This window comes from Apis mellifera, linkage group LG1 (assembly GCF_003254395.2).
Source record: "Apis mellifera strain DH4 linkage group LG1, Amel_HAv3.1, whole genome shotgun sequence".
Lineage (NCBI taxonomy): Eukaryota > Metazoa > Arthropoda > Insecta > Hymenoptera > Apidae > Apis > Apis mellifera.
The window spans coordinates 27,082,996-27,108,325 of record NC_037638.1 but is presented as its reverse complement, the minus strand read 5'-3'; the positions used below and the strand labels follow the sequence as shown (position 1 = coordinate 27,108,325).

At 42.6% G+C, this 25,330-nt stretch overlaps 1 protein-coding gene across 2 annotated transcripts; it reads right to left on the bottom strand.

The window, feature by feature from the left end:
- Window positions 1-721: 721 nt before the first annotated feature.
- On the bottom strand, window positions 722-24,862 carry LOC100577882. Of its 2 annotated transcripts, none has more exons than XM_006571724.3 (4): window positions 24,296-24,862; window positions 4,712-4,998; window positions 3,702-3,959; window positions 722-3,546 (listed from the first exon to the last, which is right to left on the bottom strand). In XM_006571724.3, exons 1-4 carry the CDS (start codon window positions 24,414-24,416, stop codon window positions 3,103-3,105), a joined length of 1,110 nt encoding a protein of 369 aa, XP_006571787.1. In that variant the 5' UTR covers window positions 24,417-24,862; the 3' UTR covers window positions 722-3,102. The 2 variants fall into 2 exon arrangements, with proteins under 2 accessions (XP_006571787.1, XP_006571788.1); XM_006571725.3 differs by lacking the exon at window positions 24,296-24,862 and adding an exon at window positions 19,440-20,236.
- Between the last annotated feature and the right edge of the window lie 468 nt (window positions 24,863-25,330).

Genomic DNA, 25,330 nt, shown 5'->3' with positions numbered 1-25,330 from the left:
GCTCCACGTAAAAATTAAATGACAATGACGAAAAGTTTCGATTAATAATAAATTATCAGTAATAATATTTCACGTTATCGAAAATTAATATTATAAATAACGAACGATACATTGAAGATTATTATTACGTTATATTTCAATCTAATATAAATTGTCTGTTTTATTGCGATAATAATAATAATAATAATAATTACAATCTTTCAAAAGTAAAATCAAAATAACTATTAATTCAATCAATATTGATTATGAGCCGTTTAAACGATTCGTATTAAATCTATACGTTCGATATTTATATATATAAATAATATATAAATAAATTGTTTAATTTTTCCTTTACTCGACTCATCTCATCATTCAAGCGAACTCTGACCTTTATTCACATTATTTGAAATAATTACCGATCTTACCGATAAATCTATCGCTTCGTCAATTTTTATTTTATTACTTTTTAATAAATATTTTATTGCCAATCCATTGCGATTACAATTACTCGAATATTATCGTATGTAATATATCTTTATTCCCTGGACAAATGTCAATAATACGTCAACTGAATTAAAGATGAATGCGCGTTTTATAAAAACCTGATACAATTTATTAAATTCCGGTGTTGCGAGTAAACAAAAAAAAATTTTACAATTAAAGCACAATTGAAGAGATATCGAAAAGGTGTGGTATGTTTTATAGATAAATTGAGGAAATATAAAAAGCTGAATCACTGTTCAATACAAAAACATCGAATTTATTCAAGACGATTACATAAGTATAGAAATGACAATAAATAATTATACGCAATGGTAACGTGATATAATAAATAAATCGTAACATTATGTACGCCTACGTGTACGCCATAATAAATATACCTACTACGTATACTTGATAAAAATGCAAGTGAAATCCTTAATTACTAAGTGTGCGTGTATAAAATGTTTAGTATCACGTCATGTGTGAATACCAAGTACAAAAATATCTAAAATTATTAAAGTACAATGTGTATTAGCTAAATACCGGTTCGATACAAAAACATTGATTGTCTTTATAAATACAAATATATTTCTGTTCTAACGAAGAAGAAAAACACGGCGCCTTGAATCGCCTTGTATCTTCAGCGCGAATACGAATCGCGACAATTGGTCCCTCGTATATATTATTCGTATTTCAAAGAAACCGTCGTTTCATTATCTGGCCCAAATACAATAGAATGGAATTAAGGGAACGAAAATTCTCGAACTCGTCTCGTCTTAAACGGTTCCATTCCGGTAAGTATCGTCGATATGTACGATTGGAAAGCGAGTGAAAAGCAAAATTAAGATAAAGTTGTCATGTTCGCGATAGGACGAGATTCTACGAATTGGAGGAGAAAAGTGGAAAAAAAAAAAAAAAAAAAAAAAAAAAAGTAAGAAAGAAAAGGAAAAAAAGAAAAATAATTGCATTAAATCTAAGTACGTATTGTACGCGTAAACGCACGTCACTTACAAATATATATAATGCGCCTATGTATAAAACGTAGGAACTCTGTACGTCCGCGTACGCTCAAAGATATCACAGCTAAACGACATTAAGCTTTCGTCTGCTTACGTTAAAGCTACAATAAATAAAGTTTGACGAATCGTCTGTTCGGTGATTAATATCGATGACTGTTTACGGCACATCAGTTTCGCATACTTTCGTTTCGAAATCATTCTCGATATATAATCATTGGGCTTCCTCTCGATTATAAAGTACGCTTTTATCCGTAATCAGTCACGATTGGTCAAATATCGAATTATTATCGTGTGAGAATGCGCGCGCATCGCGTGCAATGCGAAGAGATTGTCTTTTCTAGACAAATTTTCTAAATATTTGCTAACAATAAGAGGAAAGCAGCGATCTACACAATTATCGCGATTTTCGTTACTTTTTATCTAATTTCTAATTTTTTTTTTTTTTTTTTTTTAACTCTCATCGCATTTACCACGCATCGATTCAATAAAAACGTTTCGATACGCAAATTTTTCTATTATTATCTTGTTTTCCCTAATTTCTAAAATTCAACTCTCCTCGCATTTTTCACGCATCGATTTAATAATTTTTTCGATACGCAAATTTTCTACTATCTTTTGTCTTTTCACGCACGCACAAATATATAATATAACTGAAAATTTCAAGCGCGTAAGTATCGATGATCGTAGATCGTGCGATGTTTGATACATATTTGAAGGGAACAAAACTATAGAAAATATATTTTTTCATCGATCGATTTTGCAATAGTAAGAATAAAAGTTTCCACATAGTTTTACTCTCAAATATATATATATTCGCAACGATCTTCAATCGTTCGATCATCTCGTAAAACAAATCGATCGATATGCGCCATATACGAGTCGGACATTTTTATCATTGTTAATCACTATTCTAATTATTTAAGTATGTTCTATGACATAATACTGTTCTGAAGTACATTTCTTAATACTGGTCTCTAGTATACAGCTTGATTCTTAATTAAACACTTTTGTAGCTATCGAATACACCAGTTATCGAAAACAAAACGGCGATTATCTTTTAATACGATTAATCTTGTCCCTAAAACTCTATTTTTAACGCTCTACCATCGGAACAAACTGGCAAGATTGCAAAATACTAAGCATCTATGAATGATCGTAAATAATTGAAAAAAAAAAAAAAAGAAAAAAAAAGAAAAATAAATAAGAAAGATGAATGACAATTCGAAGAGTATAGAAATACATCGTGGAAGATTGACAGGCAAAATAATTTGATCGTGATGACAAATACTATAATAATTTAAATAAAGAAATTATAAAAAAATGAAAAAAAGAATACGTACGAACGAATAAATCTCGACGTGTTTAAAGGAACTAAGAAATTACGCGTTTCTTACACAAAGCATTAGATATCGTTAAATGTTTTTTTTTTTAAATTCGATTTTAAATTAATAACATAATAATAATATGAAAACGCGATAAAGATTCCAGTCGTAATAATAAAGAGAGAAGAAAAAGAGAGAGAAAGAGAGAGAATTGCTTTACACGCAAAACGAAAAAGTTGCCTGTTAACCGTCCCTTTAAAATAATCGGTAGATCCGGTAAAAAAGAAAAGAAAACCTTATGAGGCGAATTTCATCACATTCCCATTCTTTTGTTTGTTTTTCAACAGTCTGTTCCTCGGAATACTCTTTTTTGGTCCCTGAGGCAAGGAACTATTCTGGCCACCGCCCTCTGAATGCTTTCTAACTGGCCTTTTTTGCTTCTTAATCTTCGATATCCTTTTACCCTTTGGCCCAGATCCTTTGTTAATGTTCTTAGCTCCTGGATTCGGCCTATTAGGATCGCATGTCCCTGATCCGAGCGTGGTCGCGTTGCGGAAAGCTTTCGTCCAAGCTTTTAGGAACGCCTGATATAATCTTATCACGCCCCAATCTTGGATCAACATCGAAGTCAAGTCGGCTTCCTTCGCCCAATTTGAACTTTCCGTCACTATTTTCGCCGTATGCGCCGCGGGAACTTGTAACCCTAAGTTTAGAATGGCTGTCTCCACCTCGCACAATACCTATAAACGAGAGATTGCCAAATTGTCTTCGATCCGTCTTCTCTCCTCTATATAGTTATCACGTAGAAAATCGATCGAGGATCGATCGATGGATGGAGAGCGTGATTATTTTATAAAGAGGAATTTTTAAAAGCCAAAGATAGATTTTTCCATACCCTAAGAATCTCATTGTGCATTTGATTGATAATCTCGTTCCTCCTGTCCATCGTGAGGTCGACGTTGATGTTAGATTTCAGGCGGAAAGTTCTCAGATGATGGAACGTGATGGCGAACCTCTGCAGCGAATCGTAGAGATGTGGAAGCGCGCGGTCAGCTTTCTTTCCCTTTTCGAGACACCAAACCTCCCTGTAGTACCACTCGAACTCCTTCTCCGGGAGCCAAGGCATTCTGTATTGCCCCTTCAACGAGTAAACCTGCAAGTGAAAGTTGAGATATTGTTTCGTCTAAATATTTTTTTTCAATACAATTCGCACGCGCTCCATACTTCTTCGCGTCCTTTTTCCTCGCCGAAGTTCACGAACGAATTTCAATTCGATAATTTCGTCGATAATTTCCTATCAATTATAATATTGTTGCACGAGATAGCTGAATTTAAAAAGGAAAAAAAAAGAGATAATTTCACAGTCAATGTCACAGCCAACGATTTATCAATAATCGATATATACGCGGATATATAACTCGCGGCGGATTCTATCGATATGGAACGACTCGGATCAACAATTATTGCAACGACGATAATTTCGATAATTTCCTATCAAATTTTTCAACTTTTTCATCGAGTAATATTGTTGCATGAGATAGCTGAATTTAAAAAGGAAAAAAAAAAGATAATTTCACAGCCAATGTCACAGCCAACGATTTATCAATAATCAACGCGGATATATAACTCGCGGCGATTCTATCGAAATGGATGGACAATTGTTGCGATACACGAGGTACGCACTACCGCTATTGGTCGAAAAATGTAATTAAGCGTGGTGCGTGGCGCGCAACATCGTAACAAATGCAAATTACAGAGCGAGCGGAAAGTAGGATAGACGTTTTGCGCACGTGCGAGTCTCCGTGAAAGAGCCGCCCACTCTCTTCTCTCCCCGGCGCGGCGCGGCGCGGTGCGGTTCAGCGCGATTAATTACGAATCGCGGTCAGGTCGAACGTGACGCTTTACCTTCGAGTATATCTCGTGCACATCATCCAGATGCTTTCTGAAGTGATTCTGGGCAACGCGGAGCTGCGTCCGCACTCTTTTCAACGTTCTGTGCACGCTGTGTCTCTGTGGCATCTTCTTGAACTGCATCGCGACCGGGTTGCCGCATGGTTGCAACCACCGGTCCATGTTGTTCGCGTTCGATACGGCTGTGCGGGGGCCGTAAGCGGGTGCGCTTGAAACCGTGTCCAGCCCCGAGCTCAGCAACGATGCAAGGAACGCGAAGGTAATCGTCTGTCCCACCGGATCTGTAACAGAGCCCAAAATCCCCCAACGTCAGATCTCATACTTTACGCGATAGTAAATATAAATGTTGATGAAATTCGATCGTCGCCTCGTGTATTATTATATGACAAAGGTATGATATCGTGGCCGACTAGGAAGGAACGAAGAATCGCGGTGAAACAATCGACGCATAAGCGGCGAATGAGTTAATTTCAATCTGAATTCAAGCAACGCGCCACGGTACATCGTTAATAAAAATCTCGTATCGCTTCACCGATTTTGAAATACGACACCTCGGAACGTAAATAGCAATTGCATCGGTGATTCGCCATTCGTTTCATCCGTGAATAAAAATCGCTGTTTCGAAGTACGAGTTGTGGAGAAAAAGGAAAAGGGAGGAAAAGGTAGGGACGAATTTTGAAGAGATGCGCGATCTCTCGAGATGGAAGGGATAGCGAGATGGAAAAGGTCGCGTGTCGCCTCGCGGGTGCGACAGAGAAATCTTGCAAGCGGAAGGAGAGAAAGAGAGGGGAGAAGGGAGAATCGAGGCTCTTCCGACTTTCACAATCGGCGTAGCTACACGGGTACACGTAAGTAGGTACCTACCATTGCACCTACGCGCCAATTTAACAGCGACCAATCGTCGCCCCCGCAGTAGGAAATGGGTTGCAAATCGGAGAATCAGGATTTATTGCGCAATTAAACGTCCCAGCTTACGACTTCCTTCGCGATTCCGTATTGAACCGAACTTCACCCCGAAGGCGTGCGGGGGTGATCTCTCCAACATTTTTACGAGGCCAGACCCCCGCCGGTTAATATATTTCGCACGAGCTTCGTTATCCTTGGATTCTGCCCGTAAACGTGGGGCCAAGCGTCGATTAAATCTGATTTATCTCGCGAAACGCAAACAACGATAATCGGATAATCGGAAATTCGGAACGCGTCGAGTGTATACGTATATACACACACACTTGGTGCGCACAAGTCGATCCGGAAAAACTCGGTGGAAACTCGAGTTAACACAAATTCGTGCGAATGGCTTTTCCCCGATTTATCTACGATAGGGGAATATTTAGGATCGACAGGCTTATAAAATGTGCCGACAAAGAGCTCGTGGACCACCACGAGGGTAATTAACGGGCGTTAATTGCCCCGTGCGTGCGTGTACATCGAAACGATGCGTGTGTTCAGACGCGAGCTGTCACGGCCGATTCGATACGATCGTTCGTGCAATTCGCACGTCAGTCACGCGTGAACGAACACGCGTCTTAGCGCATTGGCCAGCGACGAGAGCACACGTGTGCCGTTCGATGATGCGCATCTCTCACCCCGGGACCCGATCTCGCTCTCGCGATCCGAATCACCGATTCATCGATACGATCGCCCCCTTTCCTTTCTTTCCTCCGTCGTAAATCAAACCCACGAACCTAACCGATTCGCAACGTATCCTCTCATTATCGGTTGAATCATTAACGTCGATATTTCACTTACTAAGCATTTAGCGCAGCGTCTCCCAACGTTTTTCCAACACCTCGACATCCTCTTTCCTCGCCACGCGCCTCGACTTGCTCGCGAACAGCCACGAGAGACGAACGAACGTTGGAGAATGGCGGAACGATACGATTTTCGCGCAGCAACGTTAACAATGAGAGGAGGATCAGTTTTAACAACCCCCTTCGAAGAGACGGAGAAGAGCGCGAGTTGGGAAACACTGTTCCAGGTGGCGAAGCACGCGTCTCGAATCGGAAATCAACCGCACAATCTAGTCAACATTCAATACGGTCAATTAGATTGTGACGACAAGTAAATAAGCCCACAATGTACACCGAGAACACGTTTCGAGGAGCTATCAATCGTGGAAACCCGTTGAAAGTTGTATAGTAAAGTCGAGTTTGCGAACCGACGCGACGTTAAAAGGGAACCGTAAAGTTCTAACGAACGTGACCTTCTGCACGTATTCGTATATGGGCTTAGCTTGACAATAAGTCACGATTCGATTAGCCCGTTGCGACCAGAGCGGAGGGAGCGAGTCGCACGTGTGTATCTTATCGTAAACTCACGCCTCCTCTTCTTCTCCCGGAATTCCTCTCCGCCGTTCATTTCAACCGTGTATATACATATATACTTACTCGTGGCGTGGGTGTACGGATCCGCCGTTAAAGGTGCAACCCCGTATCGCGTATATAATATACCTCTAACGATCATCGCTCCCAACCGTATCTCTAATTTCTCGCCTTCGTTCCCTTCTTCTCCAATAATCGTCGCCGTTACTCGATCGATCCGATTCGCGATTTGCGTTCGAACGAAGAAGGTTGGAGATCGAGAGTCGGGATTTTATATATTACACGGGAGATCGGAAACTCGATGGACGAGTTATGAGGAGGATGATCCATCCGGACGTGAATGATCCGCATTCCGGCCAATGTCGTGTTCGAAAGAGATCGGTGCTGACCGGGGCGTTTAATACGTAGGTTGGGTATCGGTGTGTCCGTCGATCGGTTCTCAAAGTGGAATCGGCGCCATTCTCGCGATGGATTCCCCGGATGCCAGTAGTCGAGAGCGATCGGTCGGCCCTCCGGTGATTTGGAGAAAAGAGGCGGAGAAGAGGGTGGATGGTGGAGAGAGAGAGGCCTTTTTTTCCGCGGAGTCGAGGATGAAGATTGTTGGTTTTGCTATACACCGGTACAGCGGTAGTGAATGCCCCGGGGCGGCAAAAGGCGGTTGCTGCCTTTCTCGGAACGGGTCGGAGTTGGCCGCACCGGGAGCGGTGATTGCGTGGTGATTAGCCTCCACCTTCGCCTCTTTCGACCGACTCGTACGAGGGAGAAAGGAGGAAGAGGAGAGAGAGGGAGAGGGGGGGGCAGATCGTGTTGGAAGAAGGAACGGCGATATCATTGCCGGCCACACGAGTGTGGGAGCGAGTCGCTCGATACAACAATGGGAGTATTTCGCGTTTGGATCTGGTAAAGTAACGGCGACGGGACCTGGAAGATAAGTATGCGCTCCGTCACACGTACGTGTCGCGCGAGGAATCGCGTGTACGAGGCGAAACGCGTCACGGAAAGACATTAATAAATGTGAGGTTGCACCTTTGCAAACGAAACGAGCAAAAGTGTAGCGCGTACTTTTCTTCGCCGAGAAACACTTGTACTCGGGCCGAGCATCTCAACGTTATTTGTACAGATAACAACAAGGAATATTTGCATTGCGTTTCAAAAAGGAAAAAAAAGAAAGTAACATGGCTCGTAGGAAGCAATTTATATACGCTTTTGATAAATAATATCGCTGGAAAACGTTGAATATTCCATCGATATCGAGTGCATTCGATTTCTTTTTCTTTTTCTTTTTTTTGAGAACACGCGATATAATTAATAGAAATAATGGTGAAATTGGCAAGCTTGCATACGCGTGGAACACGATACGAATACATTCGGTTAGCGCGATGTCATTGAAAATGGTAAGTGGGACGCGTTCCTGCATCTTCTTTCCTTCTACACCTCCTCTCCGAATCTCCATACGTACGCGTATATACTCGCAGAAATGTTGCGTTCGAAGGTGTACCATCCTCGTCCGCACCTACGATCAACAATATCGCTGTACTATGCGCGAATACGCGGTGGGCAAGATAGGAAGAGGCAGGTTATGCACGGCACGCAACATTTAATACGATACGCAGCGCGCGGAGGGTCGTCGAGTATAGCGCGCAGAGGCGTCGAGCTTTCTCCTCCCGACGATACGATATCGCGTGTATCCATTAACCTTTACTATCGATATACCAATAATCTCTCGTCTCGAGAGATCACGGGAAAAAGCGGCTCTCGTTATCCCTGTTCCCTGTATTTGCAAACGCGATAAAACGCGAGACAGACGCGTATTTTTCCCCGCGTGATGCGATCACGTTTCCGCGAGTCGAAAGGGAAATCGGGTCAAGCTCGATCGCGACCGCTATCTCGACCCGCCGATGCAATTCGACGTGACGGATTCGCCGGACGGGAAGATTCGCGTTTGGGGAGGAACGAACCCCACCCATATAAACCGCGCGATGCCCACAGATTGGAAGTTGGCAGGGTTGCGCGTTAACCTCGATTCCCGCCAATTCCGTCCGCTCTTTTCTTTCTTGCTTCGCTTCTCTCCCGCCATTCTCTCAATGTTCGTCTTCGAGGGCCCCCCTTTCCCTCCTCCTTCCCTACCTGTCGTCGCAACGTTGTCGAAAGGTACCACGGGTATTATCCCGCGCACACGCACGCACGAAGGTGGTTTACGGTATTACGACGATATGGATCACTGATGTCATACTGACGTCACCCATCGTTTATATCCAGAGGTGACAGCCTACCGTTGGCATCGGTGCAAGAGTTGATCGGGAACGACGTTTCACGAGCGTATCCGTGGCCGGGGGAGGGGGGGAGGGGGGCGAGGGCGGTGGAATGCACGCGATCGGCTACTACGGCGTTCAATGTCATCGTCGATTACATTATCTCGAATCGTCGTCGGCAGGCGATACGCGCCGCACACGCGTGCGCACACGTGCGTAAGAAAGCGCTCGCGGAGAGACCGATTCTGTATGCGAGTGAATCGCGGTCGAGGCGCGCGGGTATCGCCTCCTCCTTTCTTCTTCCAACGAACGCGCGCTCTTCTTCCCCCTTTTTTCCATTCGAGGATCGTGGCGTGGCTCGCCGCGTCTTCCGATCCGACGCCGACGCGATCCCCGACGACCAACACCCAAACGATTCAACCATTCTAAATCCTATATCGAGAATCGAATTTTTTTTCTTTCTTTGCTGTTATCGTCGATCGGACGAATCTCTCCAAGTCTTGAACTTGGAGAGAAGAAGGAGAGACGGATCGCGCGAAGGATTGCGAAATTGGCTCGCGTTCGGCGCGATAAAAAAGGAACGCGAATGAAAGAAACGTCGTTGTGATTAATGGGCGATAATATGCATTATTCATCGCGCGCGAATTCTCGTCAGTCTAGTTCTCAGCGGCGACCGGATCGCGCTCTTTCTTCCAGCATTCCGAGAGAAAGACGCGGGGAAAAATATTTTCCACGCCCGTGTGTTCATTCACGCTCAGCCGAGTTTGTCCTTGCACGTTTATTATATTTGGAATCGTGCGGACGGAATAGCCCCCCGGAGAATTTCACGTTGCGTTTAGAAGCGAATTGCCCGACATTTTTTTAAACTTCCGTTCGGCCGTTAGATCCACGATACAGGATGGAGCACAATGGGCAAGAAAGTGGTCGTTTTGCTTGGTCGTGACCGTGGGTAATTTGCCGTTTGTCGCGCGTTCGATTTCGCGACGCGTCTTTACGACCGGCGTCGTAAAGTCCCATTCACACCAAACCCGGAGGATTATATCTCGCCGGTTGAACATTCGCGGACGATTATCGTTTAATCTAATCAGAATGACGGTATTTAGCAACGAGTTGTGTTTTAACGGTGTCGGAAATAATAATTTATGGCCATTGAAAAGGAAATTCAAATGTGTTGAGTATCTCTTTCTTACGAGGCTTGCGAAATCGTTTCGCGATATTCGCATCGAAATTACGATTTTCGTCTTTCAAGAGGAAATTCATCCGGGAGTTTTTTTTTCTTCTTCTTCTTCTTCTTCTTCTTCCTCTTCTTCTTTTTTTCATATTTCCCCCCTTCCTCGTGGAACAAAGAAGAAACCGCGTAGACGCGGCTTTTTGCCGAACACGAAGGAGAATAAAGGCAGTGGAATCTTAGAGGCGAGAGGCAACAGTGTTATCCGATTAAGTAAAATTTCCGAACGCGAAACCGTAAAATCGCGCAGCTCGTGACACGTGAAAGAAAGCAGGGAGAGACTTTTGTGTGACTAACGGCGGGCGGTCCGTTCCTCTTGAAGGGACGTAAAATCGAAGTTTCGCGGCGCAGCTTATACGACCCTTTACGAGGATGTGGCGTGCAACGCATATACAGAGACGTCAGCGGGGCTTTTAGATGAAACTGGGTACGCGCGGTACCACGCCTCGACGTCCCTTTAGGATCTTTACGATTTTCACGCATTGTCGAACGCGGCAAGCCTCGATAACGACCTCGACCTCGAGGTCATAAAGTCGCTCGACTCTGTCACCATGTGTCGTCGCGTCATTGCTTTTAACGCGCATCGCACCTCTACGCTCCGCTGATTAAAATATGAGACGTCTACATAAAGCACGCTTAATTTTCTCTCTCTTTCTCTCTCTCCCTATAGAGTCTCGCGTTTTGAGTTATGGTCACGTTTATTAACGTTAGAACGTATTTTATATATATATTTCTATTTTTGTTACACGTTTGTATAGTTGCATCGATTTTTTTTTCTTCCTTTCTTTCTTCTTTTTCAAGTCTCGCGTTAAATATACGATCGATTCTAACGTCTCGTGTACTGTTGATGAATTGTTTGGCTCGTAAGAAATTTTGTCATCGATTATTCAGGTCAAATTTGATTTCGATGTAACCCGATAACACGAGACGATGTAGCTAGGTCTCGAGTCTTCTTGGAAATTAGAGCTGCGAGGAGCACGTGTTGGCGAGTGTGTAAACGTGACCTGTGCGCGTTGTTCGCGGCAAAACGTTGCTACGAGGCGTTGCGTGCGTGGCTCGTTGCGGAGAAGGAACGCGAACGGTGGCGATCATTGAACCGACTTTGCAACGATCGCACTGAATCAAAGAGTTGTCGGTGGTCAGGCACAAACCCGCTCGCTCCACCCACGATCCACGCTCGAGACGCGTTCTCCATTGTTCGCCGTCTCTCTTTTTTTCGTCAAGGACGCGCGAGAACGATCGATCGATCGATCGATCGATCGATAGATGTGCCCGGTACATACATGCGCCAACGTTAAACGGCAAGTCATTTTCGTTTACACGGCGATCCTTATCTCGATAATTAATTAATGAAATCCGTCGGAGCGAGGAGTTGGCCGCGAGATCGAATGCTCACCCAATGATAAACCAGTTTCGTTGCACGAGATAAACTCGCTCGATTTATTATAATTTGCCAGTATCGCCCCGAATCTTTTGTAACCCGAATCGCGAAAAATCGAGTAGAGAAAGATAAACGGAAGGATAAACTCTTTCGATTTCGTCTGAAAGTGCAACGTAACGGGTAATTAAGACGAACGTGTCGTATCCTTGGATATATATATATATATACATATTGGAGTATATATATCTCGAGCTGCTGTATTACATAACGAAACACACCCAAGTGGTAGCGAAATATAAATATTCATATTATCACGATCGGTAATAATTTAAAGTAGACGCGTATTAATCCAAAAAAAAAAAAAAAAAAAAAAAAAAGAAAACATATCTTTTAATTTGTTCGCAACGTTTGGTTAATTACCTCACTCGTCGAAGCGTGGACACATTCTTCTCGTTTCCCCGAGAACGAGTTTTTCGAATTTTATCATCTCGAATCGTATCTCGCGTTACCCTCCTCGATCTCGGCATATCTCGCTACGTACGTCTCTATATTATAGCGGAACGCGATCCGGCGTTGCACTCGCGGCGCAAACAACCCTGTAGTTGGACATGAATGAACGCATCGTTCATTGCGCGCAAGGCCCCCCGAGGTAAAGAATAGCAATCAACCGCACGATGGATGGCGTCAGGTGGTGAAAGATCGTAGATGGCCACGTGTCTTGGGACTCTACGTACGACCATTGCTTATTGCACGTTTCGTAATTGGCCAGACTTGAGAATCAACACACCTCGGGCATACCTCCGTCGTCCAACTCGGCATACGACCAATTACACGCTCGCCATCCTCTGGCCCGTCCTTTTCCACCATCTTCCGCTCGTTTCTCAGTTTCGCCGATTTTTTTATAAATATCCGCTCTCTCGATTCGCGATTAATCTTTCCCAAACTTCAACCGAGTCGATTCGATTCAAAGTATTCCGATATTTTTATCGCGTCATCACTCGCTCCGCGCGTTAAATAATCGCCGTATAATCGTGGAAGATGGTTGACCAAGGCCTCGTAAAGCTCGAGCTATTTGTCGTATAGCGTGTAATTTAAACATCGCCTCGCTCCCACCAACTTTCAAATCTTTGCGTACGTACGGAGAGAGAATTTGCTCGACCGGCGAAAATTCCTTTGAAAATTCTTACGACGCGTATTTCTACGAATTGTTTTCTATTATTCTTGAAACGTGAAAATTTAAGAAGCTGTACGCGCTTCCGTTTCGAGTAAAAATTACAATTCCGAAATTATAATTTTCCGATCATTGTAAAATGTATCAAAGAAATGAAATTATTGGTTATCGAGTTTTTGTATAAATGAAAGAGGGGAAGCAAAATGATACGAGATAATTAGCTAGCCACTGGTTGGAAGTAGAATCGTTGCAATTAGCGGCTCATTAGGAACAACGAAACCTCGTAGTTAATCCTCGGCGCGAGCGAAATACCGAGCGATGGCAAATTCGCCATCGCGAATAATCGTGGGTAAATATTATGGAAGAGTTGAATGAAGATACGCGAAAAATAATCGAACGTGTGCGACAACATTTAACGTTCAATAAATCTCCATTTGATAGCGATGCTTCGACCGTTCCGTATTAACTTTTTATGCTTTTCGGCCGAGATACGAGCAATACGCTTTTCAAAAGAAATTTCACATTTCGGGATGGACTTTTTATGTCTCCGATAAATTATATCGCCAACATATCGTCCTCTTATCTTTTTATTTGCTCGCGAACAAGGATCTCAGCATTTTATTGATATTATAATTACAACCGACGCAAAAATCGTAGAAATATTTTGCAAATATTTTTGTTTGGCGTCGAGATTCGAGAAAAATCGGCCGAGGAGAATAGCGAGCGGAGAGAGATACGTTAGTTCCGGTGTATTTTGCGAAATACGAAATGGCGGTATGGTATAGCCGACGGTGATAAGCCGACGGGCAAATTGATATTATCGATTCGGTCGTAAATCTTGAAACAATGACTCGAGATCGCCCTTGTTTCAACACAGTCGTCCGTCCGTGTATCTCTCGAGGCAGAAGGAGATCGGACGCGGTGGCCGATAGTCGGTAGTCGGACAGGCGAACCCGTCAGGAAACCAGACGAGAATGCATGAAACTGAATTTATCTCGAGCCCGGTTTCCTCGATCCTTCTCTCCTGGGGCGAGCCTCGCGTCGTCCTCCACCGTGTTAGTAAACCGAGCGAGCGCTCTCGCGATTAACAAATTGGTGGAAAAAGTGAGAGAGAGAGAGAGAGAGAGAGAGAATCGACACACGATGACATACCGAAGACACATGTACGTTACGCCTGCGTATCTTGTCGATCGAACGCACGTCTACCACCGCCTACCACGCTTCGGTTTGTCACGTCTTGAGTAATTTTATATGTGAAGCAACGAAAAACTTGGCATCGAGGAGACGGAGATACGTAGGAACGGACAAAGAGAAAAAGGCGACAAAGAGTAAACCTCGACGTCTGTCTGGCTTTGCGAATGACGTACGTCTAGCGGAGTTTTTCCTTGCATACGGAATTATACGTGTAATGGACGATAAAGAAGTTCGATCGCGGCCGAACGCATAAACCTATCGTTTATTTTCTTTCCAAGCTGTTCATTATGTTGTAAAATTTCTTAATATTAAAGAAGAAAAGAGATCGTTATGATAGATATCGTGTATCGCTTTCGTTTTTTTATTTATTTATTTATTCCCCCCTTCCCTCCCCCCTATTTCGAAGCTAATACAAACCGTCTTAAGAATTTTCGACGAGATAAGTATAGAGACGAGAGAATACTTGTATTAAAATAAAAATTGGAACGCGAAACATAATATAATATAATCATAAATATTTATCTCTCGTTGTTTTTTTTTTTTTTTGAAATGTAGTTTTGCACGGTGTTTAAATAAACTCTGGCTAGCACTTAAGCTAGCGTAACCAATTCTATTCAACTATTTGCAAATGTATGCTGTGACCGATCTGGATCGGTATACGACAGGTTTATGCGAGCACTTTTAGCGAGCATTTACATTTTATATTCGATGTTACATTTTCGAAACATTCTTGCTCATCGAACATTTTTTTCCTCGGCATCTCGTAAAATCTCGAAAAGAATTCTCTAAGAAAGATACTTTCGCGGTTCACTTTTTTCTTTAGATTCTCGCGAGCGAATGAAAAGTCGTGACGCGTTTTAAAATTTTCACTTGCACCGATCCCCTAGTCGAGAGTAAGTGGAAAAATAAATCGTCCGCACCGATTAATAACGTTTCGATATTGTCGTTCTACAGTCTGGAGACTGGCTTAATATTTTGATTTCACGCTGGAATGGCCATATGTCCCATATAACATGCCCGGTGAACCCTGATGAACCCGAAACCGCAACCCGGTACGCGTTCCAGTCGTCCTCTGGTCTCTCCGCCATTTTTCTTTTCTTCGTTTCTTTTGCGGTAAATCAAAGACGCGAAGACGCGAAAAGATCGTCGTCGTTTGGGAAAACGACGCGCGAATCGCCGATTCTCAACGTTAACTCCGCGTAACACGGTGCACGCGTAACGATTCAACGAGGAATCGTGTTTTTAATTTTACGACTGCATCGTGTAGCAAAACGGATACGGAATGGTTTTTCGGTTGTTTCGTGTAATTTTCCGTGCAAGTGAAGGGGTCGGATGCAAGGACAAATTGCGATTGGTGCAATTTCGAATGGTTTTCTCTTGCGACCCTATTTCGGTGATTGGAATGCAGCGTATAATTTCAGTTGGTGAAATTGCTTTATTACTTTCACCCCTGACTCGTGAATTTTCGCTACGGCTTTTTCACGGACGGTAGAAAGAAAAAAAAAGAAGAAGAAAAAAGTGCGCAAAAGTATCGCGATCGAAACCCGCGCGTATACGTGCTCGAAAGTCATCGCGCGTTATTCGCGCTTTCTCATGATACTCTATTTAAGCGTTTGTCTCCAAACGTTTTTACGCCAGCACTTAAACACAGTCGATGCTTACGAGAAACACGTTTATATATATATATATATACACACTAAAAGATTAAAGTGCAACAGGTTACCGTTACCTCTACCGTTCCGTGTATTCGCTTCGAACAATAAGTATCAAGATCGTTATTTCCTTCCCCGTTTTATGAAAACTCTCGCAAAAGAATATTTCGTGCATATCGCGTATGAAAAAAGAGAAGAGAAAAAGAAGGAAAAAGAGCACGTATCGTACGGAAATATCGGATGTAAACGGGCGATCGAGATCGGCGAGGAGACAATCGGATTGGCGCGATGCGAGTGATAAAGCGTGAAAGCGTAAGGTACGCGGATTAGACGATGTACACGGATCGAGGAAGGTTGGACGGCGGTGGTTGACAAAAGGAAAGAAGGTTTGCCTTGGCACTTGTTCGACTCCTCCTTCGTTCGTTTCACTCCACCTCCGATCAGTTTCGTCTCGCGTGTGTGATTAAGAGCGGTGAACTTCTCTCCTCGTTCCGTCGCGAATGAGCGAAAACGTGGGTAAGCCGGCACAGAGAGGCGTGCGCGTCCAGGAAGATGACGAAGCGGTACGTCGACGTACGTGGACGCACGCTGGGGTGGTGTTGGTCGTCGTCCTCGAGAGATCTCTCGTCTCTTCTTCGTCGTCACTTTCAGCAACGTGGTATGGAGAGACCACCTCCGGGCCGCACGAGTGTTTGATAAACCGGTTAAGGCCCGTCCCCGGATCTGTTTGCCTTTGGCTTTTGTAACTTTACTAGTGTTGTGACTCGACTCGGAGCTAACATGAAAAAAGGGTCCGCGATGGTACCCCGAGCAAACAGTCCGTGTGTGTCCCGGATCAACACGGCGCACGCCTCTATCGGTGACCGTAGCCTGCTCACCGACCGCCAACACACAATACCGGACCGATACTTTTCACCGTACCTTCTCGCCCGATAATAATCCGGGAAACCGACCCAAACGCGCCACGGATTTGTCGTTTCGACACCGGCCCAATAATTATTACGAAACGCGGAGGGAAAGTCTCTCGATGGAAATTCGATCGGAATGGATTTAACCGAGACGATGATGATTTAGTCGTTTCTCACGCGTGTACGGTAAAAGTAGATCGAATTTTCGAGGAGGAAAATATCGAGGAATCTCGAGGAATTTTATATCCTTCTCGAAGATCGATATATTTTATAGTTAAAAAGAAAAGGAAAAAAATCTGTCAACTATTACAGGGATCTCGAGGAGTATAAAGAAAGATGGAAAGATAAGTTGCGCACGAAATTCAAGATCCAAGTATCGTTTTACGAAAATTTTTGATTTGTATTTATTTTAAAGGACCAGTTTCACGAGGCTCGTTCCTCTTGCTAGATAATTTATGTTTTTCAAGGCGATTTATACGTCGGATTGAATTCCGACTCTAATAATAATCGTACACGATCGGTATTATCCAACCACGATGGTTAATTTACAACCGTGTTATTAGATCATTTTTTTCCCCCAATCGATCCGATCGGAAATATATTCGATTCAGCCTTTCGTATCGTTTTAGCCTCTCGATTCGTAATCATAACATAAACTTAACCGAGAGCGAGATATATATCCGGGCGAAAGGGAAAAAGATCGGATTGTAAGTAGATGGATACGATAGTACCTTCCTTTCTTTCTCTGGCCATCGATAACCAAGCCAAATAAACACGCCGAAGAAACGCCGTGTTTGGTTGCAACGGACGATAACTCTCCCCCTCCCCCTCCCCCGCTAATTTCTCTTATTCCGATGTCTGTCGATGATTGACTGACCGTGGTTCGGATTATTATTCGGTCGAACGTGAAACGGTATATAACGCGCATAGAAGCGATACATCTTTCCGTTATCGGTATGGTATAATGCACGAAAAGCACACGCATCGTTATCATGGTGAAAAATAACGCTTATGCTCGTTTGTATCCCAAACTCGAGATTACGATTGAAGAAAGAAATAGTACCTTCTGTCCTGTCGAGATAAGTTTTCCATTAATGTGTTTATACGTGACGTAATCGTTCTAAATTGTTGGCCGCATTCATTTCAAAGCGAAACGAGTCGAAGATGAATTCGCGATGTCGAATCGTTAATCGATCTTCTCGAATTTTCTTTTTCTTTTTCTTTTCTTTTTTTTAACTTCCAACAAGATCAATTATCACGTCGCGATCACGTAATCGGGTATTTATATTAATTCTGAAACGGACTTTAAATAACTATCGCGAGTAAGTTCGATTTACTGTCCGATTCGCGCAACAGATAACGCGAAACAATCCATTTAGATTTAATCCGAAATTCGAGCGAAACTCGACCGTCTAATATCCGATAATTTTCTTTCTTAACCGAACTGATCGATAAAGATACGTATCGCCAAGTTACACATGACGATTTAAAAGGCGAATATTTTTTTCTTCCCTCAAAGTCTTTTCATAAAGTTAAACGAAAAATCGACTGGTTCCGATTAAAAACGAGTGCGATAGTAAATTCGATGGTCTAATCTATCTTAATCTATCGACACGGAATTACGAGTAGGTGTAATTACAAGGTGTAAGAGAGATAAAAATAACCTCGATTCTCGATCAAAGGTTAATCTTTTAAAATGAGTTGAATGAAATTTTTATATTGCACGTAAAACTGATGAAATAGATATAATAATCGTGAAAGAGAAGAAATGAAAAAGGAAATCGATAAGATCGTCAGATAAATTCATTTAACGAGTTCATTTAAAACGATTCGAGTTATTTGTTATAAGGCGTATATAACAACGAAAAACGTTTAATTATATTGGCATCTTTGATCGCTTTTTTATTTTATTTCGTTTACTCGTACTGACTTCGGTCGTTGTTATCAAAATTGTCATAAATATCGGGGAGGGGGGGAACGGAGGGAGGGGAGGAATGTATCGAAACAAAAGCTAATCTCGAAGAGAAGAGAAGAGAAAAAAAATAAAAAATAAAAAATAAAAAATGACACGTGGAATTTTTTTTTTTTTTTATTACTCAACATCGGAAATAATTATAATTCCGCAACAGTATATACTCGTTTAATGATTCCTTTTTAATCGTGCGAGACGCGTAAACAAAGAAAAAAAAAAAACTGGCTTAAACATCGCGAGGAATCCTCACGTGTCACTGCATCATTATGTACATTACGGCAAAACTCGAAGTTAGATGCACCTTGTCGTTAGTTCTTTCCTGCGAGTGATTCCACGAAATGTTCATGATAGAAATAAATTGCAGTTTTCCGAGTAAGTACGGTTAAAAACGAGCGGGCACGAGGAAACGGGTGCGCGCTCGAAAATCCGAACAACGACCGAGAACATCGGAAAAATCGAATTATCGATTATTGTTCAATTTCGAGATTATTCTTCTTTTTCGTGTCGCACGAGCGAGAGTTTCGTTGTCGCGACTCGATCGCGGAACGAAAATATATTTCTCTTGAAAGGTACAAAGAAGAATAGGCAAATAGAGTTAATAGAGTAGAGAGAAAGTGGAAGTAGAATTTAGCAATGTACACACACCGCCTTAGCGTGGCGAGGGCGAACGCTCCAGCCACCAGCAGCTCGTAGATCATCTCTTCCTCGGCCTTCTGCAGGAGAGTCTTCGGCTCCTCCCGTCGATACCTCTTGCTCGCATCCACTCACGCACTTCCGGTCCCACCTTGGCTCCGTCTTTTCCCCGGGAAAGTCAGTCCTCGGTTCGGGAAATCGGTAGGTAGAAACGGACGCGAGACGCGGAAACGTTGCCCTCTGTCTTTTGCGATCGAAAGAGAGAGAGAAAGAAACGAAACGAAACGAAACGAAACGGAACGGAACGAAACTAAACGAAACGAAACGAAACGAAACGAAACGAAACGAAACGAAACGAAACGAGACGCGTCAGATCGATGTCAACGTGACATAACAGCGCACCAGAAATCTCCACATCGTGGGATGCACGTCGGATGCGCGATCGGCAATGGCACGGTTCGAGCGACGATGCGTCGAGCAAGGAACGCGCTAGTTGACATTCGAAGGAACGCAACGTGTCCTTGTCGGTTCGATTGTCCCTTCAGCTGTGCGCAGAGTTCCGAGCGGGAGAACCGGCGCGGTTGACCATTCGGCTTGCCGATCTCGTGGTGACTGAGTGGGTCCTCGGTTGCGACTCCCAGTTACTCACTCGGGCTCACGGACTCGCTGCTACTCACCTCGTCCTCTCGCTCTTCCACACGCTCGGTCCCACCTCTTTCCCTCCTGTTCTTTGCCACCACCTCCTACGACACCCCACCTCCTCTCTCTCTCTCCAGCTGCTTTCCTTCTGCTCCTCCGGCTACCTTTCGGTCCCCTCCCCACCCAACCCTGCACGCCACCCTCGCCCCGATATCTACGCCGTTCCTCGCGCGTGGGGGATAGAGCACCGCGTATTCCACCTTCCTATTCCCTTTAACCCCCTTCTCTTGTCGAAAATTTTCAATTCCCTTTCCTTTCCTTTCCTTTTCTCTTTTTTTTCTTTTTTTTTTTTTCCTTTACGATCGACCACCGATTCATCGATGAATTATTCGAACGTGTTGCGTGAAACCGATGTGAAACCAATTATGAACGCGGTTCTCGCGATTATTTGCACTTTCGATCGGCATCTGATAAGGGACGCGTGTGATACGATTCGACGCGGAGTGACGTATCGAGCTCGCACCGTGACGCGCGATAAAAATTTTTAATTTCGTTCGAGTTCGACGCTTCTTCCTTGTACTTTCAACGTTTAACCTTATATTTCTCATTTTGTACGATAACGCGAACGATCGATTTCAAAATTAATCGCGAAATAATAAAACGGACGGAAATCTTCAAGGATTAGGAAGGCGAGAAACGTACGTCTGTACGTAATAGTATCATCGACCTCGTGATCTCGATAATGAGAATTAAAATATCCGATTTTACGATCGATAAAAAAACGTGAAAAATGCGTTAATTGGCAAAGAATCACTCGACTTTACGCTTCTTAATCTTTGATCGAATTTCGTCGTATCGTCAAACTTAATTCTTTCTTTTCTTTTTTTAAATTTATCGATTAAATTCGATACGAATTCATCTCCTTTCGATCGTTTTAACATTTCGAAACATCGTAGATATATTCTATTTAAAAAAGTAAAAATTATTTTTGAAACTTTCTTTCCCTTCTCTTTTTCAATTATTTAACGATACTTTGTTCAAAAAGTTAAACAAAAAAAAGAAAATGATAAATAAATACGAAATAATTTCGACACTTTTCGATCGAAGTCGCGACCAAAACTATCAAGTTTTGTTGGCAAATTTGCAAACAATTATTATTATTATTATCTAGATAACGAATACACCGCACGATGAACGCACTCGATACCTTTTATTATATTCGGATACGTCACTGATAAGATATTATGTCTGCGATTAGATGCAATCGCGTCGCATACTTTGATCGAGTGATTGTACGAGTAGACGACTCATCATACGATACGGCCAATATTATCCGGCCCATGATTCAGGGCGAGGAAGCATTTGCATCGAGAAGGTCTGTAAGGTGTTTTCTATATGCATAGGAAGGCCGGCCGTCTTCCTCTCCGCGTTCTCGCTCCTATTAGCGCGTGCAAATTATTCGAATATTATGCGCTGCAAATTAGAAGGCACCGCCGAGGTGGGCCAGACGATGGTGCCGCTCGCCTCGGGATTTTAATTTAACGATGCGCGCGCTGTCTTAACCCTGCTCCCACACCACCAAATGCCGTGCTTAACCGCGAGGATTCGTCAATTCGAAAGGATCGAGTTACCCAATTATGACGTGTCGCGTCGTCAATTGACTCGATACTTGTCCAGGAAGAATTGCATCTTTCCGCCATGCGATTCGTTCGTTCATTCCAGATGAATACGAATCGCTTGAATCGGTTAGCTTTGGATCGAATAATGATTGAATGCGATAAATTGATCAAATCTTGGTTAAATTTCTTTGGTAAGTAATCGTATTTTCGTACTCCTTTCTTTTTTTCGACGAAATTTTATAAATAATCATCGAAACAAGATTATTATTATTACCGATGTCGGGATACGTCGTCGAACCAGAGAGGTAATAGAAAAGTGAAAGCGGTAAACGATATTTACTTTGTGAAATTTTTTTCACCGACAATGTGTCTATTTATTCTTCCGTGTCATGCTTATTCACACAAGTTGGAATGATTGATAATGTTATATACCAGTTTCTATAATATATGCGTGACACATAAGTATATACTCGTGTAACGTTGCTTTATTTAAACGATATACTCCGTTGTGTCGAGTTGCATTGACATTGTCCGAGACTGACTTGTCTCTCGATAAGAATCGAAAGTGAAGAAGTGTGCGCGCGCGCGTGCGTGTGTTAGAAGGGATTTCCCTGAGTTTTTCATTCTTTTCTCACATTTTTCTAAGTTATATAACGCGGTTGAAACGCGCATATACTCTTCTTTCGAATACAATCGACGCGGCCGATTCGGAAAAATGGAAAATTCTCTCGTTACGCAAGGCTAACTCCTGAAATCGGTCGATTTCTCGGTCGTTGTTTCCGACACCGGTGTCGATGCAGGTATCAAGTTTTTGCTAGTCATTAGAACGGAAATACGTGGCACCGTTGCACCACTTATTTCTCCTTTTGCCTCGGACACGTTTCTTCGCCCATTCTTTCGTCAACTCGGTGCTCAACTCGAGAAAGCAAATCGACCGATCCAAGCGTTACGATGCTCGCCAGGCTCGATCTTACGTTTCGTTCAAATATCACGTTGAGATTATATTTTTTCAAAATACAATACGAATATATCACTCTTGTTAATTATAATTTAGCTCGAGAAACGAAAATCAAATATTCGAGATATTTTAATTTTTATCGTATATATATATATATATATATATATGTTTCTCCTTTCTTCAATCAATTTATTATAATTTGTTTAACTTTAGATAAACTATCTTTGTAGATTTGTTTTTAATTAATTTTTTTCAGAATGACGGCTATATATATACAGCGTGTAATCATAAATAGCATTGACATCATGTCATTCTTGGCGCTTCAAAGATAAAGTTACTACCAGACAAGTAGCAATCAGAATAGCCAATGATTCATGTTTGATAACTATCTATAACGCGTTATATATATATAGTTTTGTTCGCGGGTGAATGAATATTTATCCAATGTAATAAAGAGCGATCTTTATCTTTTATCAATTATTGCAGATTTATTTGCAACGCAAGGGCAAAAAGTGCAATCGTATAGTTAAAGAGGAAAAAGCGTAAAGAAAAAATGAAAAAAAAGCCGTGGGAGAAGAGAGCGGTCGAAGGAAACGACAAAGGAAAAAGAGAGGAGGAGGGGAGGGGGAAAAAAAATAAAATAAATAAAAAGAAGCGTAATTGGATCGTGGAAAAGGGATTAAATCCAGTTGTGCTGTTGTAAAGTCAGTGGGAATAGAGTCGAACTCGGAGAGAGATTACCGGACGGTCGCATTTCTGGTTTGTGGTAGAAAAACCGTAAAAGAAGCGCCACTTGTTTCGTTCGGTTCCGAGGGAATCGAGTGGTGGACGACAAAAGAACGATAAAAGGACAGAGCGCGTGTTTGGCCGAGCATCGCGAATGGCGTTTTGAATTCCCTTTCGAGAGTGGCCGTGGCACGAGCGATTTGCTTCAGGCGACTTTGCGCCTCCTCGATGCGAGCAGAAGCTTGAAATCCATTAGTTCCGTTAACTTTCGACGACGAGGATCAACCACCTGCCCCGAAAGAGCATCGATCGACTATAAAAAGGATCTCTCTCCTCGTCCGATTCCGCTCCATGGAACACGCGTACCCGTTTCAAAAGCTTGCTGCTGCGCGCGTATATACCGACGATTATGACGCGGGAAATTGATGTCTACGACGAGAGAAAGTAAAAATAGCCGTCCACGCGTTTACGATGTTAAAAATCGATGAAACTTGCATGCCTTGAACTGGAATATCTTCTTTAATCAATCGCCTCGACTATCTCTCTTTTAACTATCACATTTACAAACATATAAATCGTATATCCGTGCAATCTATTCTTTATCTCTCTAGCTAACTGTTTCTTTGTATTCGTCGTACGTATATATTTTCACCTTGAAAGCGGACGACCAAATCGTGAAAGAATAATTCTCGAAAATATATTTTAATTTTTCTCGAACGAAATATTTCGCGAATATTTGAAGAACAAATAAATAAACGAAGGAACATATATCGAGACGTTACTTGTACGACGTTACAACTCGGCGCGAGGCTGATCGATTATTCCTTAGCATCGGCTATTTTAAACGGAGCCACGCGTGAGCTCTCCTCCTTCGTTTCCTAGAACGTTCGTATGAAATCGAGTGTGATCGTGAGTCATTCTCACCTATTCGCATTCTCCGTGCTCGATGTTTGATCCACCTTGTCGACGAGCTGTAGGTAGGTAGGTAGGTACTTCTCGATTTCACGAGTATATCGTAGGACGTAGCACACCCACACACACACATGCACGGGCGCGCGAACTCGAAGGGGGTCACTCGAACGATCGGGAGTCGTGATCAGCGCACGCTCTGTAAGGACACTCTCGCCGTATCGGATTAATGAATGACTAGACTGGAGTGGAACTATGAATGAACACCGCATAGCACTACTAGAGTACTATATAAGCGTGCACGTTGTGGGCGTCTTCGCTATCTTCTCCTCTCGGCCAATAAGATCCCCGTGCAGCGATTTGCACACGTTCTAATAAGATTAAGTCTTTGACGCCGCCACTTTCTTGGAAGTATTACTAGCTGATTGACAATTCAGAAGGTGGTGCCTTCGATCGTTAGATATCTCCCAACATTTTCGTTTATCTCTAATTCTACCTGTGCTCTGACATCATTCCTTCTGATTTTATTCCCGATAATTCACCTCGTTTTTCCCACTATATTAGCTGTTGCAACTTTTTACTCAACCAACAATAACGTTCTCTATTTTTTTTTTTCGTTCGTTTAAAGGATTCTTTTCATCTCTTTCGATTCTCTTCGATTTTTCTAAAAGAAAAAAAAAATATAATTATATACAAATGACCGTTGCACTTTTGATAATTCGTTGGCAAAAAGTTCTTGCTCGTTCGTGACTAGAAATTTGGCTTTGGAAAAACCGCGCGAACGTATTTTTCCGGAAAATCGGTCGCTCAGACACATTTTGCATTTCTAACAACAGTCTGTTGATACAGTTGAACTTGTCAATAGTTTCCGTTATATATCCATCGTGAAGCGAATATTTTGTTCGATCCATATTAGAATAAATTATCCTGATAACGGAACTTCAATTATTGCATTTTCAGAGATTTACGTATATGGTATAAATTATAAGTGTAATGATAATAATCTTAATCTTAATCTTATCGTAGCTTATTCCATCACATTATTTATTT

Coding starts and splice junctions, on each gene's coding strand:
- LOC100577882 (XM_006571724.3), bottom strand. CDS start 24,416: ATGTGTGTGTGTGGGTGTGCTACGTCCTACGATATACTCGTGAAATCG. Junction 3,960..4,711: donor TGCACGAGATATACTCGAAG/GTAAAGCGTCAC, acceptor TTTCACTTGCAG/GTTTACTCGTTGAAGGGGCA. Junction 3,547..3,701: donor TGCACAATGAGATTCTTAGG/GTATGGAAAAAT, acceptor TCTCGTTTATAG/GTATTGTGCGAGGTGGAGAC.